Raw genomic sequence first — 19,557 nt, 5'->3', positions numbered from 1 at the left:
GTCTGAGCCTACTAAGTTTTAACTTAGGCAAATTATTCAAACTCTCTTTAAAAAAATTAGAAATACCCAACCAAATCCCCTCCTAAAAATGAGGCAAGAGACTACTGGGTATTTACCCTAAATATACAAATGTAGTGATCCAAAGGGGCTTGTGCACCTGAATGTTTACAGCAGCAATGTCTACAATAGGCAAACTATGGAAAGAACCTAGTTGTCCATCAACAGATGAATAGATAAAGAAGATGTGGTATATATACACAATGGAAGATGTGGTATATATACTATATATACACAATGGAATACTATGAAGCCATCAAAAGAAATGAAATCTTGCCATTTGCAAGGACGTGGATGGAACTAGATGGTATCATCTAGTGACTTAGTGAAATAAGTCAATCAGAGAAAGACAACTATCACATGATCTTCCTGATATGAGGAAGTGGAGATGCAACATGGGGGGTTTGGGGGTTAGGAAAACAATAAATGAAACAAGATGGGATCAGGAGGGAGACAAACCATAAGTGACTCTTAATCTCACGAAACAAACTGAGGGTTGGTTGCTGGGGGAAGGGGGGTCAGGAGAGGGGGGTGGGGTTATGGACATTGGGGAGGGTATGTGCTATGGTGAGTGCTGTGAAGTGTGTAAACCTGGCGATTCACAGACCTGTACCCCCGGGGATAAAAATACATTATATGTTTATTAAAAAAATAATAAATTAAAAAAAATTTTAAAAATGAGGCAAGAGTATGAAGAGACAATTTGTAGAGGAGATAAAAGCATAAGAAATCTCATTCATGATTAGGAAAATTACATTTAAACAATGATACTCTACTTTTCACCCATTAGACCGACAAAATTTGAATGGTTAATAATATCCAATATTTATAAAATGAGGACAAAATAGAAAATTCCTAATACTGATCAAGATATTATGGAGCAGGAGAGATATTTAAAAGAAAAATTAGTAATTATCAATATTAAAAAGGTATATATATATGAGAGGTTCCAGCAACTCTACTTAGAATTTATTCTATGGCAATATTAATATTAATATTAATAATCTTAAGATATGTATCTTACATATGTATGTAAGATATGGGTAAGAATCTTCAGAGTAACACATGTTTGTAATCATGAAAATAGAGAAACAACTCAGTGTTCATTCATAATAGGTTAAACTATTTATGGTCAATCCATACACAAAATACTATATAATTATGAAAAGGAATGAGGCATTAATTAATGTGCTGAAAGAAAGTTTGCTAAGACTTCCTAAGTTATGATAGCTGGGTCCAGACAAGATATGTAGTATGATTTTATATGTGTAAATAAAAATATAAGAGACCTACATTTGGTAGATCCAGCATCATTTTCTGAATTAGTAACTGAGTAAAAATGCTTCCATAGTTGTAAGATGCTTTCCATTCTAAGATGCACCTCAATATCAGAGATTTTGCATATAAAAAAACCTGAGTCTTAATATTGATGAAATATCTAAAATATATTCATGTTTATATACACATAAAGTATCTTCTGTGGACAACTACTAAAAGTGGTGGTTAGGGAAGAACTATGAATTTAAGGTATGTAAATGTGTGGAGAGAAGACTTCTCATTTTACGTTGTTTCATACTGGTTGATTTTTAAAACGAAGTTTATTGGTTACTATTAATATAAAAACTTTAAAAGACAAAAACCTAAATGAACTTACCTTTTGATCTGGATATTTCACTTTTAGGAATCTATACAGAATAAATAATTATACATGTGTCCACAGATATGTCTAAGAATATTCATTCTGATATTAATTACAACAACAGAATATCATGCAACTATTAAAAATAATGTACAGTGTTATGATAAGCACTGGGTGTTATACCCAACTAATGAACTGTTGAACGTTACATCAAAAACTAACAATGTACTATATGCTGGCTAACTGAACATAATAAAAAAGTACAGTGACAAAGAAAATTGTATAAGACATAATAAAAAAGATAAAAAAATATAAGCGATAAAGCAAATAGAGAATAGTGTGTATTCTATGACTCTATGCATATATAATACATGTAGAAAACCCCAAATTTTGTATATATACATAAAAATATTATGGCAAGGGATTCAAATCTATACACTATTATCAGTGGATCTCTACAGGTAAGGGAATGGAATAAAGAAGATATGTTATTAAAGGGATTTTCACTTTTACCCTTGATATGTCTGTATTATCATTTTTTAATGTAGTCATGTACTACTGGTAAAATTTAAATAGAAGAGAAAATATTCAGCATCATTTCAATAGACTTTACACTGTTAATTTGCAGTTAATATGCAGAAATTTCTCTTGATTATCTCTTACTATAAGTTGACTGACTATGCAATCAAACTAAAATTTTTTGTATACTATTAAAAAGAAATTACCTTTAAAACATTCAAATTTCATGAGTTAAGTCATTGAGCAACAACAAAAAAGAGAGACAAAGCAAGAAAGAGACTCTTAACTATAGAGAACAACCTGATGGTTACCAGAGGAAAGGTGGGTGGAGGGATGGGTTAAATAGGTGACGGGGATCAAGGAGGGCACTCGCTGTGATGAGCAGCAGGTGGTATATGGAAGTACTGAATCACTAAATTGTACATGTGAAACTAATATAACATTGTGTGTTAATTATACTGTAATTAACATTAAATTTTTTTTTTAAAAATTAGAAAGTAAAAAGGACAGCTTAAAAGGAAAAAAAAACCCACATTATTCAGTACATTCTTATCTCAGTAGGAATTTTCATTAATTCCATGGAAGGTTAGTAATACCATTCTTTTTGTAATATTTCCTAGCTTTGTGGTCTGCCTGAATGATTAAATAGTATTGTGAGACAAATGATTAACCAGGAGAAAATATTTGTGATATATATAAAATAATCAGTGGATGAATCTTCACTAAAGAGTACTTCCACAAATCAGTAGGAATTATTACTTTTTTACATGGAATTAAGGAGCTATCAAATATTCATTGAGTCTAATGATTCTAACATATGTTCTAAATTTGACTGAGAAACACTACCAAAGTGTTCACACTGACTAGATACGTGAAGGGACATGTAAAACTGTTTTAAGTGTACTACCTCTCATATGCCATTAGGAATACTACAGCATTTCATTAATTACATGAGTTACTTTGTCTATAAGTCTCTTCATATTAGTTAATAATAATATTAGGATATAGATCAATATTTCCCCACTAAGTTGGGAAAAGAAAACCAAAGCTAGGCAGGAATACACCTTTGGTTTACCAAATTACACTCAGAGATTAAGATAGAGGGAAAACAAAGAAATCTTCCCCCACACACCTTTTTGGATTGGCTACAAACTCTAAAACATAACTCCTTACAATGTAAGAGAAAGCAGGAGGAATGAATTTTCAGAATATACCATGTCAACTGTGTAGTTTGTTTAATGTAGAATTAGGAATGAGCACAGTATTTTTCAAAAAATCATATCTGCTCAGGTATATGCCTAGAGTAGAATTACCTTTGGGCCAGGAAGACCAGGAAGACCAATGCCTGAAACACCAGGATCACCTTTTTCTCCTTTCTGTCCAGGTAATCCTGGGGAGCCAGGTTGACCAGGAACTCCAGGAGGTCCAGGAGACCCTTTCACACCCTGAGGGCCTGTTGAAAATATGTAATATGCATCTTTTTTACAAAATATGCTTTATTCATGGCATATCTATGACACGACTAAGGGGAAAGGTTTTTTAAAAATACCTCTGCAAATTCTGAATTATATAATAATCTTTTACAACCAGGATTATTTAAAAGCCTATTTTTCAAGGAAGTTTAAGAGAAAGGGGTACAGTGAGAGAAAATATACATATTTGTGGATCCTTACTCTTAAGGTTTCTGAAACTCTGTCCCTTAAATCACATTTCAAATATTTGTGTGATGAGAAAAGTCTACCCACTGACTATGTCTATTACTGTGTCAGTTTGATTCTATCAACACCAGTCTCTATTTTAATAACAAAGAGAATGAACCATCTGCCGTTAATGAAATTAAATATTTGGGAGACTTTCATCACTCACCTGGAAAACCCATATCACCTATGCTTCCTTTAAGTCCAGGAGGTCCTGTAAGTCCTGGATTCCCAGGAAGACCAGGGTTACCTTTGGGGCCTAGAAAAGTTAAATTGATTAAATTAAGACAAGTCAGCAATATTGAGGTTGCCTGGTTTCTTGGAGTGGGTTGTAATTATAATGTAAGCCTGGGATTAGATGGATGAAACCTTAATAAATGATAAAGTTCCACAGATCCAGCTCAGCATAAAACAGGCAAGAGGTACCTAAGAAATCTCCTTAGGGACATATTACAATATAAACATAGTAACAGAGGTCTCCTAATACAAATCAGTTTTTAAAATGTGAAAATTTTACCAGGACACCTCGTTTCTTGCTCTAAAACAATTCCAATCACCTGAAGTCCTATTTGTATTATGTGCATACTACCCTTACTGTATTTGCCACAGATAAATCCAATATAATGAGTCTGCTTTTAAAAGACTGAGAAGTAAGTGGCTTTCCCACATACGTCTGGTTATGTGGAAGTGGTAAATGGAAAGTGGTATCCTGTTATGATATACTTCCAGTACATTAGGCCAGGGATAGATAAAGGTTGACAGAGAGGTACTAACTCCCAACAGTCATGGCTGCTGTGTTCATACATTCTTCCTTGAGCTCAGGTGCCTGAGCTGTGGTGTCACATACGGATTTTCTAAGGACCACAATGTTGCCTTAAACATTTTTTCTTTTATTTTTTCTTTCATACTGACTTCCAACTTGGGGAAGAGAATGCAGAAGATGTGAAGAATAGAAAGGAACTTATATATTAAGGCGATGTAGTACAGAGTCTAGAGCAGAATAACTGATCTGAAGGACTCCTATGAGAATGGAGACCAGCTGCTCTTTATTCCTTTGGGCCTAACTAAGAGAAAATGGCTCAAGAAGCAGCAAGAGTTTTCCTAGAAATAAGAAAAAAATCCATGTTGACTCTAAGGGTGATTAATGCTGAAAAAGACTACCCAGGTATGTTGTGAAATTTTTGTCCCTAGAAACTTTAAAAAATATAATCAGCAGCCATCTTTACATGGTTTAATGACTGACTTCTCTAAAGGCAGTACCTAAAAAAAGCTAAATTTTTCAGCACCTGCCAGATAACTGCCTCACTAATATATGTTGCCGTGTATGTAAATAAAACACACCACCTTATTTGGATGTACTTCTCATTCTGTATACATCCTCACTGCTCACAAAAAGAAGAAACTGAGCAAAGAAAAATATCCTACAAACCTTGTCAGTTAACACGTGGGCCAAATGGCAATATTTTTGCTAAAAAAGAGCTCCACATCTCAGTAGCTACTCAAGCATATTGTCATGATCCGATCCAAAACATCATCACACATGATAAATACATAATTACTTTCCTAGGATTTAGGATCAGCCATTCAATTGCTACAGGTGGTCTGTCATCCTTACCTGATGGTCCCGGCAATCCAGGTTGTCCACTCAGTCCAGGTTGCCCTGGGTCTCCAGGCAAACCCTGGTAACCTTTTGGCCCTGGAACTCCAGGAATACCTTCCAATGATGAATATAAGGAACACAAGTTAGGTTGATATCATTAATCCACTAAAAATAATTTGGGAAAGCAAGCAACCCAAATTCTGAACTATGAATGAAATATAGGAACCCATGATATTCTGACAGAGTAGGAGCCAATAGCGCTGGACACATTAAACTCCTCCACTTTTTATGTAGCTACGATTAAGAAACTCAAGTCACTCAGTAACTAAGTCATTTTCCTCTTTGGGCCTCAGTTTTTTCCACTGTAAAATGAAGGAACTGGGGCAGATTATCTTTAGGCTATCTTTTAGATTCTACAACTATCTTTAATAATCTTATTATAATATAGATTACTGCCTCTATTTTACAGAAGGCAAAATTGAAAGAGAATGCTTGTAAGGACTAATGCGAGAAATATATCTCTTTTTAACAGTAATAAAAAATTAGGTGGCCCTACCTCTTTTGTGATGACATACAAAACCACACTAATGTCTTAAACTCTTTTTTGAGGAAAAATCCCACCAAATTCTGCTAATAGGTAAACATAGTATTTGTGTACACACATACACCCACACATACTCACAAGCACACATGAGCTGACAAAAAGAGCCACAAACTTTACTGTAAGCTGCAAATAAACATGGCTAATTTTAAAGTTCCATGTTGTCTGAAAGGCTATTCTATATAGACTGGATTGTAAGCACTTTATTTATTAATTTGTGCTTACCTACATTTTTGATGCCTTGTTATGTTATACTTTTATAAAAAGAAAAAAGAATTTTTTTTAATTTAAAAAGTCAGTGTAGGGGTGCCTGGGTGGCTCAGTGGGTTAAAGCCTCTGCCTTCGGCTCGGGTCATAATCCCAGGGTCCTGGGATCGAGCCCCACATTGGGCTCTCTGCTCAGCAGGGAGCCTGCTTCCTCCTCTCTCTCTGCCTGCCTCTCTGCCTACTTGTGATCTCTGTCTGTCAAATAAATAAATAAAATCTTTAAAAAAAAAGTCAGTGTAATACTCCATATCTTATTTGTTTCTAATAAAATAACTATAGCAACACAGTTGCTCCCTAAACCTTTCAGCAACCTCCCTCATGGCTGAGCTGGCCCAGCTGTTCTTAATCCAATACTTGTTTATTCTGCCAAGGCAACAAAATAACAATGAACTGGATTTAAAAGCCAAGTATGATATGTATATCAAAACACTGCAGGGCAACAATGTATTATTCCTCCCCATCTGGTCTCAAGGGAAAAAAAAAATTAAGGGACCAGCAAATTTCCCAAACACTGAAATCAATTTTTCAAGTGATTCTGGCTATATATGCTTTCCTCTCAACAACATATTGCTTTCTGGAAAGCCTGAAGGTGACTGCCTTAAGTCTATTTTAAGAGTTCATAGTTTGTGACAAGTTAAACTACAAAGAAAACACTTAAATAAAAGTTGATCACTCAAACAATACAAATCAGGTGAAAATTTTCATTACCAAAAATTTGACGTGCCTTTTGTTGGTGACTTCTACACTATAAATCACTTTTCGTGCTATTTAAAATGAAACTTGAGATATACCAGTAAATACATTCACAAATAAATGTATTACTTACCTGGTAAGCCAGGGTCCCCCTTCTCTCCTTTTGAGCCCAGTAGATCTGGATCCACTGGTCCAGGAGGGCCTGGAAGGCCAGGCTCTCCTTTACCACCTTTTTCTCCTACAGGGCCAGGAGGTCCTGGCTGACCCTGCAAACCATCATCACCTAAAACCAACATTGTGGAGAGGACACAACAGATTAGATTCATCCTTCCAGGATTTATGCCTATAAAGATTATTATAATATTCTCTATATATCTCTATATATAATCTATAAATATTATTCATATATTCTGTAATTTAGTAAGCCACTGACCACCCAAAACACTTATGCACTATGGTTATTGTCTGAGTAACTTGAACTCACATCACATTTTTCCACTCAAATAACACTCCCTCTATTTTCTGGGGTTCTTTGACAATAATAGAAACTGTAAAAAAAATCAAAATTCAATCCCCATATTTTATTATTTTGAGATAAGCATTTGCAACATTTCATGGTATTCAAACTGTGCATGCCACCAAATCGAAAATACAATGTACTTAAATGCCATGTCACATAAGTGATGAATCACTGAATTCTACTCCTGAAACCAATATTACACTCTATGTTAACTAACTAGAATTTAAATAAAGCTTTTAGAAAATACCATGTCACAAAGAAACAAAAGTTAGCATTGCCCATTGTAAAGCACTCAAAAATATTCTATATTGACACAAAACAACGTTTAATTTTCTCTCTCACATGCATCTACCAGCCAATTCTGAGTATTACCTTTGATACCAGGAACACCACTCCTGCCAGGAATTCCCAAAGGTCCTGGTGGGCCTGGAGGTCCCATCATACCCATTTCACCTTTGGTACCTTTGAAGAGTATCAAATAATTAACTTTAACTTTCCTTGACCTTGGAAAAATAAAAGATAACTTTTAATATGTCAACTGGAAGACTACTGAGTGTTACTGGGCATTAAGTTTTACCCCTTTTCAACTGCTGTAACTTTGGCAACTACTACTGCTGATATAAATGAATAAAAAGACTCTGGGGCACCTGGGTGTCTCAGTCAGTTAAGCACCCGGTTGTTGATTTCAGCTTAGATCATCTCAGCATCCTGAGATTGAGTCTGCAGTGGGCTCTGCACTGGGTGTGGAGCTTACTTAAGATTCTCTCTCGTTCCCTCCTCTTCTGCCCCTCCCCAATCCTGGGCTCACACTCTCTCTCTCAAAAAATAAAAATAAAAATAAAAAGACTCACTGTGGTAGCTAATCTCCAAAGATTGCCTCACAATGCACCACACTTCCCAGAATACACAACCTTGTGCAGCCTTCTGTCCTTGAATTTGGGCTGACTGTGCCTTGCCCTTGACTAAGTGACACTGTATGACTCCCAAGGCTAGATCATAGGAAGCCTTGCAGCCTTCACCTGGGACTCTTAGAACGCTTGCTTTTGGTTTTGGGGATTCTCTCTTTTGGGAAGCCAGCTGCCTCGGAGAGCAACTACCCTGAATTTACCAGAATGTAAGGATCCCAAGCCATGTGAAGGAACATTATGGATAATGAGAGACCATTTGAAGAGGCCAAGGAACATGCAGTTGTCAGAGAAGTGCCATCATGGAAGTAGATCCTTCATCCCAACCACTCCAGTTGGTGCCATGTAGATCAGAGATAAATGACCCTACCAAATCATGTCTTAACTCCTGACCCACAAAATCTTGAACAAAATAAAAAGGTTGAATTAAATCATTAAATTGTGGGATCATTTTTTATACAGCAATATTTAACCAGAAATCTCAGCCAAAAAATGTAATGAAAATAGCAAACTGAGTTTCCTGCTAAGATATTTAACACTTTTCCTTAAGGGACAGTGTCAATTCAGAAAAGTACGAGAGAATAATATATAAGAATCATATTAAATATGTTTTAACTTCCTGAATCCAAAACCAGAGAAAACTTTAAATGAAGTACCTGGAAATCCAGAGGCACCTGCTTTTCCTGGAAGCCCTGGTGTTCCTGGGGGTCCCATAGGACCAGGTGCTCCAGGAATTCCTGGACTGCCTCTCTCTCCAGGGGGTCCTGGAACATCAAACCCAGGAGGCCCTGGGTCTCCCTTCTCTCCTTGTATTCCATGCAGGCCTAGTTAATACAACACCAATATTAACAAGTTTTGAAGCAGTTTTAAGAGCTGTATCTGATTATTTTTCTAGCAAACAAGTGATAGACTCCTGTGTATAACAAACCTAACAGTGATTCAGAGATACTTTTGGTATCATGCATATAAAATGACCTAACAATCAAACTTTAGGATTTTCAAGCATATTTCTCTATGAAAGTGCTTCTCAAATTATTTCCAGTGAACAACCAACATTTTCTTAAGTCCTGGTCCACCATGGGCAAATATTTTCATAAAACACAATAAAAATTACTAAAAAAATACTAAAATAAAAAGCCAAAGTCATACATGACTACATTTTGATTATTATATTCAACAAATACAATTACACTGTCAAATTATCACATAAGTTTCTAAATGCTTACTCTCAATTTCTTCTAATTCCAATGCAGACTGGTAACAAGCATTTTGTGATTTGACATTGGTCCATTGACTGCATTTGGATTTGCACACTCTAAGGTACTATGGATTATTAGGATATATTTCTATAATCCATAAAAATGATCCATTACTGAATAAGCCCATTACATGGACATTTTCAACTTTATTTCTGTTTCATTTTACATGTTATCTTGATAATACATTACACCATCAGTTTTGTTGTTAAATTTTGTTTCTCAGTATTTCAACCAGGATTTCACAGAAAAAAATATGATACTGCAAAAATATTTAACCTTAGTAAGTTTTGCAAGACTGAACTACTCCAAGAGACAAGATGATTAAAACTGATTATATATTCAGGGAAAAGAATTACTCTGCCAACGTAAGACGAGTTTCCACTCCAATTCCTATTAGGTATGTCACTTTGTGAGTCACATAGGTAGGTGATAGGTAGGTCAATATTGTTGACCTACAACTGTTAAATGGGGATACAATTGACTGGAAGCTGGAGGCTGAGCCAGGTGACCATTCCAAAGTGTCCCTTCAACAGTAAGACCTAATTTTGAAGACCTAATTGTTGAAGATTCAGAGGTGATTATTTTTATAATAGAGCAAGATGCTGGGATTTTAAGATCTGTTTGATGTCATATACCAGCATGTCCTTAAACCAATAAAATTGACTTTGAAGATTAGGGAATTCCATTCAGTTTGCATGTCATAATGGTTCCAATTATGTCATTTCATTGAAAATACTACAGTAAGGGGAGAGATATTTTACATTATTATATTTGTGACATATCATGAGATACCTAATAATGAACACTATTACAACTCTATCTGAATCACTGCCTACTGTTATAGTTGAGTTTTCAAGATAACTCATTTGTCCTTTGAAATACACTCCACAAAGTAATGGAAAAAACCCAAAGACTTAAACCTGGACAAATCTTGTTTGTTTTTCATGTTTAAAAAGCTTCACTTTAAGATGCAGCTTTTGAGAAAGAACTACAGTACCTGGTAGACCTGAAGTTCAAGAGGCAGGAGTTACAGTTCAGCAGCAAGATGAACCACCCCAAGCAGAAGCAAGTTGCAAAAAAATTGATTAGGTTAAGAAAAAAACTAAGCATGTAAAGATGAAAACAAAAAAGTCCACAAATAGAAGTTATTAGATACTGATTCACAACTACCGTGTATTAGTAATAATGAGTAAAGAACTTATTTTAGGCATTCATTTAGATGTTCATATAGCAATATTCTATAAATGAAATATATATGTATAAGGCATTCATTTTAGGCATTCATTTAGATGTACATATATATGTACATATATACATATATATTTCATTTTAGAATATAAATGTACATATATACATATATGTATGTATATGTGTACATATATTCATATTCATATATTAATACATATATGAACATTTATTCATATGTGAATACATATATACACATATATACATATATATAAAAAAGACAATGAAATATTGACATTCACAAAAAGTAATGCTTTTTGATAAAGACCAGCTTTACACTCTTGTCCCTGATCCTTAGATTGCTTTGAATAATCCTTTTGGAACTTAAGCTCCTAAAGATAAGTTAGAATTTAAAGCTAAATTTGATTTTATACTATAACAGCTTTGGTACAGAAAACTCAATAATTATTAGCAGATGAGTATAATTAAACAAACTGCATTACTAGCAAAGATTTTTTTCATTGTTATTTGTAGTAGTAACAGCTATTATGCTGTACTTCTCATAGCATAGATCTTTTTCATGAATACTGTCAGAAGTAGGCATCCTGTTAAGATCAAGAATGAAGAGAGTCAACATAAATTCAAAATCTCTGCTGAATCTCCTTATGTAATAACAGGAATTATATGGCTATATATAGAGAGAGTAAGTACATTAGGGGCATATAGATGCAGTCAAATGGGACCAGTTCGTAAAAAAGGGGAAAATTCCAAAAACACATCTGTGAGAATTTTACTTGCGTGTGCGGGTGCGCGCACGTGCATGCACACTCCCCTACCCCCAGCCCCCACCCCAAGGGCTTGATAGCTGAAAAACGTTAGAAAACTTCATAGATGAAATGGGTTAGGAAACTTCCTCTATGAAATGACATGACTAATTCCTTGTTTCTTTGTTTCACATTAGTGGGGATGAGGTTGAATGGATTGCACTTCTTCCTGAGACTGGGCAAACATTACAATACATTTGGCTCAGGTTAAGGTATGATCTGTGGACATGGAATTGAGTATATTTAACTGACCTCTTAGAGATTCACTAAAGCAGCAATCTTCTAGCTAATAGCCAGATCAAATAGCAAGAATCAACAATTTCCATTTCTGCCTGGATTAGTAGAGCATGGAATGAAAAGCATTCTGCTTCTTATCCTCTGGCATTTTTTCTTTTATTTCCCTGCTGTCAAATGAGGACTTGATATTCAACAGTTCCTTAATTTATAAACATGCATTAAACTGTGTATCCTGGCTTGGAAAAGAGAATGACAAATAGTAAAGCTTGATTAAATTACAGCAGAAAACTGGAGCAAAAAAAGCTTGAAAAGCATAATGCAAACATTTTATACTGGAGAGATGACAATATAGAATACTTTGCATTAAGTTTTCTATTGCAAAATGAAACACAACAAGTATATTGAACAAGCGTATTAAAAGAAAATTGGTAGTTAGAACTTTAGCCATGCAGTGCAAGTCAGGTGTATCAAGGTATTAGTAACAGTCTTGCTGATCACCCTTTCATTGAGATGTATGAACAGAAATCACAATGTTTTTGAAATAGGCTAAGATAATATTATGCTTTGCTGATATAAATAAATTTATAAACAAAGTGAGTATATGTGGCTAGTATTAAATATAAAATGTGATCTATCCTGTAGTAAAAAAATTGTGATTTGATAACATATCCATCTATATTAATAAACATGCATTCAATACATTTTAATGCCAATTCCATGCCATATTAGTTAAGATAGTGAATTTTATGGCAAAATATATATTTATAGAAGAAACAAGATTAAATTCAGCACCATTACTTTCCCCCGTCCATCCTATCTAGACTTTATAAATTTATATACCTATATATCCATCAGTTAAAAAGGCAGAGAATGTTAGATGAATGAACTATTTAGAGTATTAGCTAAATTTGAAAAAGCATAAAGTACAAATAAATGTATCCTTATTTTGTTCAGATTGGTGTTAACAGTAGTTTCTTTTCATTCCTTCTTAGCTGTGATTTAAGAATTCAAAATGCTTCCAAAACCTCATGCAATTTGGGGAAATAAAAGAAGTGACAAAACATAACAGGAATGATAAATTCATTTTAGCCATCTTTGTGGAACAGCAGGCCAGGACTATAATGACCAAACCTAAAAATTGTTTTTTCTCAAGATCCCTTTGCTATGCCAGTTGAACAGAATGGTTTTTTCATGAGTGTTGATGCAGCTACTTTTTAACAACCTGGTTCAAAGCAACACATAAGTTTTCTCATTTTTAAATCAGTAGTGACATGTTAGGGGCCTTAAAGAAAAAAAGAACAATGGGCCACAACACAAAATTTTAAAGAACAACATAAGCAAAAATTACATTTACTTTCCAGGCTTTTTATATTGTTAACTATGTTTCCAGATTTTTAGCGTAATAACTAATAAAATATTTATTGCTATTTAAGGTCAGAAAATATATTTCTACTGTTTCAAAATCAATGTATGTACATCTGAACTGTGTGTTTAAGTCATTTGACATATTCCGGTAAATTAAGGAATGATTAAGTTTTCCATATTTGTTTTAACTTTATGAATTATTACATTGCTTTGCAATAGCACACTGGCCCAAGAGTGGCCCTTAGTGAGCATCACCAGATGGCTCAGAATCCACAAAACTCAATGAAGTTCCCAGATAAATGTAGAAAAATCGTATGATTCTCTATTAGGTCACAAGCTGACTAAACTTGTTTTGCGTATCTTTTGCTTGTTTGTTTGCTTGTTTTTGTTTTCTATCTGTATAAAAAAGTTTAGAGTGTTTATGAATTAAAAAGTGACTGCTGACTTAAGGGTGAAAGAGGAGAAAATTCAACTTACTTGTTTTAGTAAAAAAAAAAAAAAAAGAAATGAGAATGCCTAAAATATACTTTTGAAATAATGTTTTTAAGTCTAGTTCTCATGTGCCAAGAAATGTTAAGAGGTTTCAGAATGATGTCTATTAATTTGTGCAGCTGCTCAGGTGTGAAATAATCAGCACTGGAAATTCTTAGCTTTGTGATTCCAAGACTGTGACTAGCTCAATGATTGTATGCTGAGGTAACATACTGCAATTGTGAAATTGCATTATTTGTTAATAGATCAATTTTTTTAATGGTTTTTTCTTTTTTAAAAAAATTTTTCAATTTATTTATTTTCATCATAATAGTATTATTATTTTTTCACCACACCCAGTGCTCCATGCAATCCGTGCCCTCTATAATACCCACCACCTGGTACCCCGACCTCCCAACCCCCGCCACTTCAAACCCCTCAGATTGTTTTTCAGAGTCCATAGTCTCTCATGGTTCACCTCCCATTCCAATTTCCCCCAACTCCCTTCTCCATGATCTGTATTTTTTCAGTTTTCAAAATTATACAAGGAGACATATTACCTCTCAAATCTGTTTTCTGGAAAACTGCTACATAGGTTGTAGTGTACTAATGAACTAGCCAACTTCTATATAATGAATGCTACAAAAATGCACATTTATTCACTCCAATCTTACCAGGTTGGCCTACTGGTCCAGGAATCCCTGGTGGCCCTGGTGGTCCCTGAACACCTATTCCTGGAAGCCCAGGAGGTCCCATTGGCCCAGGTTGTCCATTTGGCCCAACATCACCTTTAAGAAATAAATAAAGCTGAGTCAGTAGTCATTAGAAACCACAATACTTATGTGAAAAGACACATAAAATTAAGCAAAGATGTTGAAAATCTATCTAATCACTGAGCAAGAGAAGTTATGCATAAGTACCCAGAACAGATTCAGGAAATGCATTAAAAGTTATAGAAAGTTATAGCTGAGCACTCAACTTCAGTACTTAAATCAACTTCACAAAATAATATATAAGATTACAAACCACACATTTCATATACTTGAAAATCATCTTGGACAGTATCTCTCAGTTTAAAATATATTTTCAAAAAAAAAAAAGTAGATAACCTTTAACATCTTCCTATTTACTAACTTGGGCCCATGTCCTATAAATATGATAAAGCCTCTCCTACCATCAATAAAATGACTTTTTGATCATAAAAACTTCAATGTCCTTCTATCTTGTATCTCTTATTTTAAAAAATGTTTATATATAAAAAATTCTTTTTCTAATGTACTTTGATGAGTTTTGACAAATGCATATAGTCATATAATCACCACCAAATCGAGATATGTAAGATACATATATAGTTCAATCAAACCAAAAGGCTTCTTGCCCATGGTTGTAGTCAGCCCCTTTCCAGACCCTAATTCCTTGTCAACTGCTTGATCTGTTTTATGCTACAGTTCTTCCTTTTCCAGAATGGCATATAAATACAATTATACAGTATATAGCCTTTTGAGTATGTCTCCTTTCCCCTAACATAATACATTCAGATTAATCCAAGCTGCTGTAACACAGATCGGTAGTTTGTTACTTTTTATTGATGAAAAGTATTCCATTATACAAACATGTCATAATTTGTTCATCTATTCACCAGCTGAAGGACAAACGGACTATTTCCAATTCTTGGTGATTATGAACAAAGCTGCTATGAACATCGATCTACAGGCTTTTGTGTGAAGTTTCATATTTTTCTTGGATAAGTAAATAGGGTCATGTGGTAAGAGTATGTTTATAAGAAATTACCAAACTGTTTCTCTTTTGTTTTAAAGTCTTTATTTAAATTCCAGTTGGTTAACATACAGTGTAATATCAGTTTCAGGTAAGAATACAGAGATTCAACACTTCCATACATTTGGTTGAGCACTCCTTAAACCTAATCCCCTATTTCACCCATCCCTTCACCTGACCTCCAGTAACCAGCAGTTTGTTCTCTATAGCTAAGAGTTTGTTTCTTGATTTGCCTCTCTTTTTAATCCCCACTATGTTCTTTCGTTTTATTTCTTAAATTCCACATATGAGTGAAATCATATGGTAGTTGTCTTTCCCTGACAGACATATTTTGCTTAGCATAATACTCTCTAACTCCATCTATGCCATTGCAAATGGCAAGATTTCATTCTTTTTGATCATCAAGTAATATTCCAACATATATATACACCCCTTCTTTATCTATTCATCAGTCAAGGGACACGGGCTGTTTCCATAATTTGGCTATTGCAGATAATGCTTCTATATACATCAGGGTGCATGTATCACTTGGAATTAGTTATTTTTGTATTCTTTGGGTAAATACCTAGTATTGCAATTGCTGGATCATAGGGTAGTTCTATTACTTACCTTTTGAGGGACCTCCATACTGTTTTCCACAGTGGCTACACCAGTTTGCATTCCCATCAATACCTCTGTTGTTCCCTTTCTCCACATCCTTACCAATCATCCTTACCAATACCTGTTGTTTCCTATATTATTGATTTTTTTGCCATTCCAACAAGTATAAAAGTGATATAGGTTATTGTAGTTTTGATCTGTACTTCCCTGATGATGAATGGTATTGAGGGCTTTTTCATGTGCTTGCTGGCCATGTATATGTCTTCTTTGGAAAAATGTGTCTATTTGTGTCTTCAGCCCAATTCTTAATTGGATCATTTATTTTTTGCATGTTGAGTTGTGTAAGTTCTTTATATATTTTGGATACTAACCTTTTATCAAATGCCATTTGCAAACATTTCCTCCCAAACTCTTTTTCAAAGTGGCTCTACCATTTGAATACTAACGAGTAATATATGAGAGTTCTATTTATTTTGCATCTTTGGCAGCACTTGGTATTGCTAGTTTTCCTTCTTTTTTGAAGCCTATTCTGACAGGATAAGACATGCTATCTCATAGTTTTGACTTACATTTCCTGGATGACTGATTATATTGAGAATCTTTATATGTACTTACTAGCTATTCAGGTATCTTCTCTGGTAAAGTATCTGTTCAGATCTTTTCCCTGTATTTCCAAATTTAAATCTGGTTGTTTCCTTCTTATCGACTTTTGAGAATTCTTTTTTTTTTTTTTTTTAAGATTTTATTTATTTATTTGAGAGAGAGAGTGAGAGATTGGGAGAGGGGAAGAGAGAGGGAGAAGCAGGTTCTCCACTAAGCAGGGAACCTGATGCAGGGCTTTATCCCAGGACCCTGAGATCATGACCTGAGCCCAAGGCAGACACTTAAGCCACCCAGGTGCCCCAAATTTTGAGAAGTCTTTACGTATTCTGACTATAAGTCCTTTCTGCCAGATAAATAATATGGAAGTAAGTTTCATGTTAATGAAGTCCAATTTATCAATTTTTAAATGTATTTTTGCTTTGGGGTTTTATATAACAACTCTGTCCAACCTACTATCACAAAGATTTTTCTATGCTTTCATCGAAAACAAGGGATAATTAAAGTACTACCCACAGGCTAAATGTGGACTACAGGCATGTTTTGAGCTGCCTGTGAGCCAGGAATGGTTTCTATATCATTAAAGGTTATTAAGAAGAGAAAAAAAAAAGATTATATGACAGAAACCATAGGTGGCCCATAAAAACAAAAATATTTACTATTGGGGCCTTTATAGAACATGTTTGCTGGCCTCTGTTCCAAAACCTTGTTTGTTTTATCATTTTAGGTTATACATATAGGTTTATGATCCATTCTAAGTTAATTTCTGTATAAGGTGTGAAGCTTGGTGTGGGGCTTGTCTTCTGTTTTATTTTACACACCGATGATCAACTAACTGGTTTAGTACCATTTGTTGAAAAGACTTATTCTTCTGTTGAAATTGCCTTTGCAACTTGGTCAAAAATCAAATTGTATAGGTTTATTCTTGGGCTCCCTATTATGTTCCATTGATCTATATGTATCTGTCACTCCATATATACCACACTATTTTTATCACTGTGGCTTTACATTACATTTGGAAATTAAGTACTATGAATCCTCCAACTCTGTACACTTTCTCAAATTATTTTTGCTATTCTAGGTCCTTTCCCTTTCTAAATAAACTTTTGAATAAGAAAATACTGCACAGTTTTGCTAGGGAACATGTTCAATCTATGAATAAACCTGGAGAAAACAGTTATCTTAACTTATGATCACAAAATATCTTCCCATTTGTTTGGATGTTTGATTTCTGCCATAAGGGTTTTATAGTTTTCCACATACAGATCCTGCACATATTTTGTTAGAACTATACCTAAGTACTTCAGGTTATTTGATGCTATTTCAAATAATACTGTTTCTAATTTTCATTTCTAGTTGTTCACTGCTAACATATAGAAATACAATTTATTCTTGTATTTTTGCCTTGTATCCTATGACCCTACTAAATTCAATTCTTTGTTCTAGTTGTTCTTTTGGAGGTTCTCGATTTTCTATGTAGAAAATTAAGTCACCTATGCAGACAGTTTTATTTCTTCCTCTCCAATCTGTATGCCTTTCATTTCTTTTTTTCAGGGGGAGGTATTTTCTGATTAGCTTTTTTTTTTTTTTTTTTTTTTTAATTTGAACACAGTTGACACACAATGTTGTATTAGTTTCAGGTATACAACACAGTGATTCAATTTCTCTATATGTTATGCTATGTTCACCACAAATGCAGATACCATCTGTCACCATCAGTATTATTTCTACTTCTTGCTCTACAGCATTTCATTGTTTAATACGACTTATAGTATGATAATGAAAAGCAATGGTAAGAAAAGAAATCTTTATACTGTTTCATATATTCAGGGAACAGCAGTCAGTCTTTCAACATTAAATATAATGGATCAAGTTTTTTGTAAATGTTCTTTATCATGCTGGGAAATTCCCTTTTATTCCTAATTTTGTGAGAGCACTTTTTCAGAATAAATGTTGAATTCTCACAAATAATTCATCTATTAAGATGCTAATAGTTATTTTTTCTTCAGACTGTTGAGAAAGCAAATTACACTGATTTTCAAATCTGCCTTGTAGTCTGAGGATAACCCTTGCTTGGTGTAGCATGTAACTTTTTCCCTATATTATTGGATTTGATTTAATAATATTTTCTTGAGACTTTATTTATATATGTCCCTGAGAGTTATTGGTCTATAACTTTCTTTTGTTATAATGTCATTGCCTATTTTTTGTTTTGGCCTCATACAATTGTTGGGAAACAATCTATCCGCTTCTGCTTTCGGAGAGAAATTGTGTGGGAACCTTGTTATGGCTTCTTTAAATGTTTGTTTGAATTTACCAATGATGCCATCTGGCTCTGTAGTTTTTTTGTTTTGGTTTTTTTTTGGGGGGGTGGTAGGATTTTAACTACATACTAAATTTCTTTTTTTTTTTTTAAGATTTTATTTATTTATTTGACAGGGAGATCACAAGTAGGCAGAGAGGCAGGCAGAGAGAGAGGGGGAGCCAGATGTGGGGCTCGATCCAAGGACCCTGAGATCATGACCTGAGCCAAAGGCAGAGGCTTAACCCACTGAGCCACCCAGGTGCCCCTACATACTAAATTTCTTTAATAAATATTGGACTATCTATTTCTTCTTCCATGAGCTTCAGTATTTTCTATCTTTTTAGAAACTCATCCATTTCATCTAAGCTATCAAATTTATAGGCATACAGCTGTTTGCATACTCCCCTGTTATTCTTTTAACGTCTATAGGATTTGTA

General features: G+C 34.3%; 1 protein-coding gene across 1 annotated transcript in view; it reads right to left on the bottom strand.

Annotated features, from left to right (window-relative positions):
• COL4A5 (collagen type IV alpha 5 chain) overlaps window positions 1-19,557 on the bottom strand; it is a 253,144-nt gene that overhangs the window by 59,996 nt on the left and 173,591 nt on the right. The window contains exons 30-36 of the mRNA XM_059158581.1: window positions 14,514-14,627; window positions 9,155-9,322; window positions 7,966-8,055; window positions 7,207-7,356; window positions 5,528-5,626; window positions 4,082-4,171; window positions 3,529-3,668 (exon numbers count right to left, since the gene is read on the bottom strand). Of these exons, the coding sequence (XP_059014564.1) occupies window positions 3,529-3,668; window positions 4,082-4,171; window positions 5,528-5,626; window positions 7,207-7,356; window positions 7,966-8,055; window positions 9,155-9,322; window positions 14,514-14,627 (851 nt within the window). The remainder of the gene's footprint in view (window positions 1-3,528; window positions 3,669-4,081; window positions 4,172-5,527; window positions 5,627-7,206; window positions 7,357-7,965; window positions 8,056-9,154; window positions 9,323-14,513; window positions 14,628-19,557) is intronic.

The sequence above is a fragment of the Mustela lutreola genome, chromosome X (genome assembly GCF_030435805.1).
Source record: "Mustela lutreola isolate mMusLut2 chromosome X, mMusLut2.pri, whole genome shotgun sequence".
NCBI classification, from domain to species: Eukaryota; Metazoa; Chordata; class Mammalia; order Carnivora; family Mustelidae; genus Mustela; species Mustela lutreola.
The sequence above is the reverse complement of the archived record's forward strand: the minus strand, read 5'-3'. Positions and strand labels throughout refer to the sequence as shown.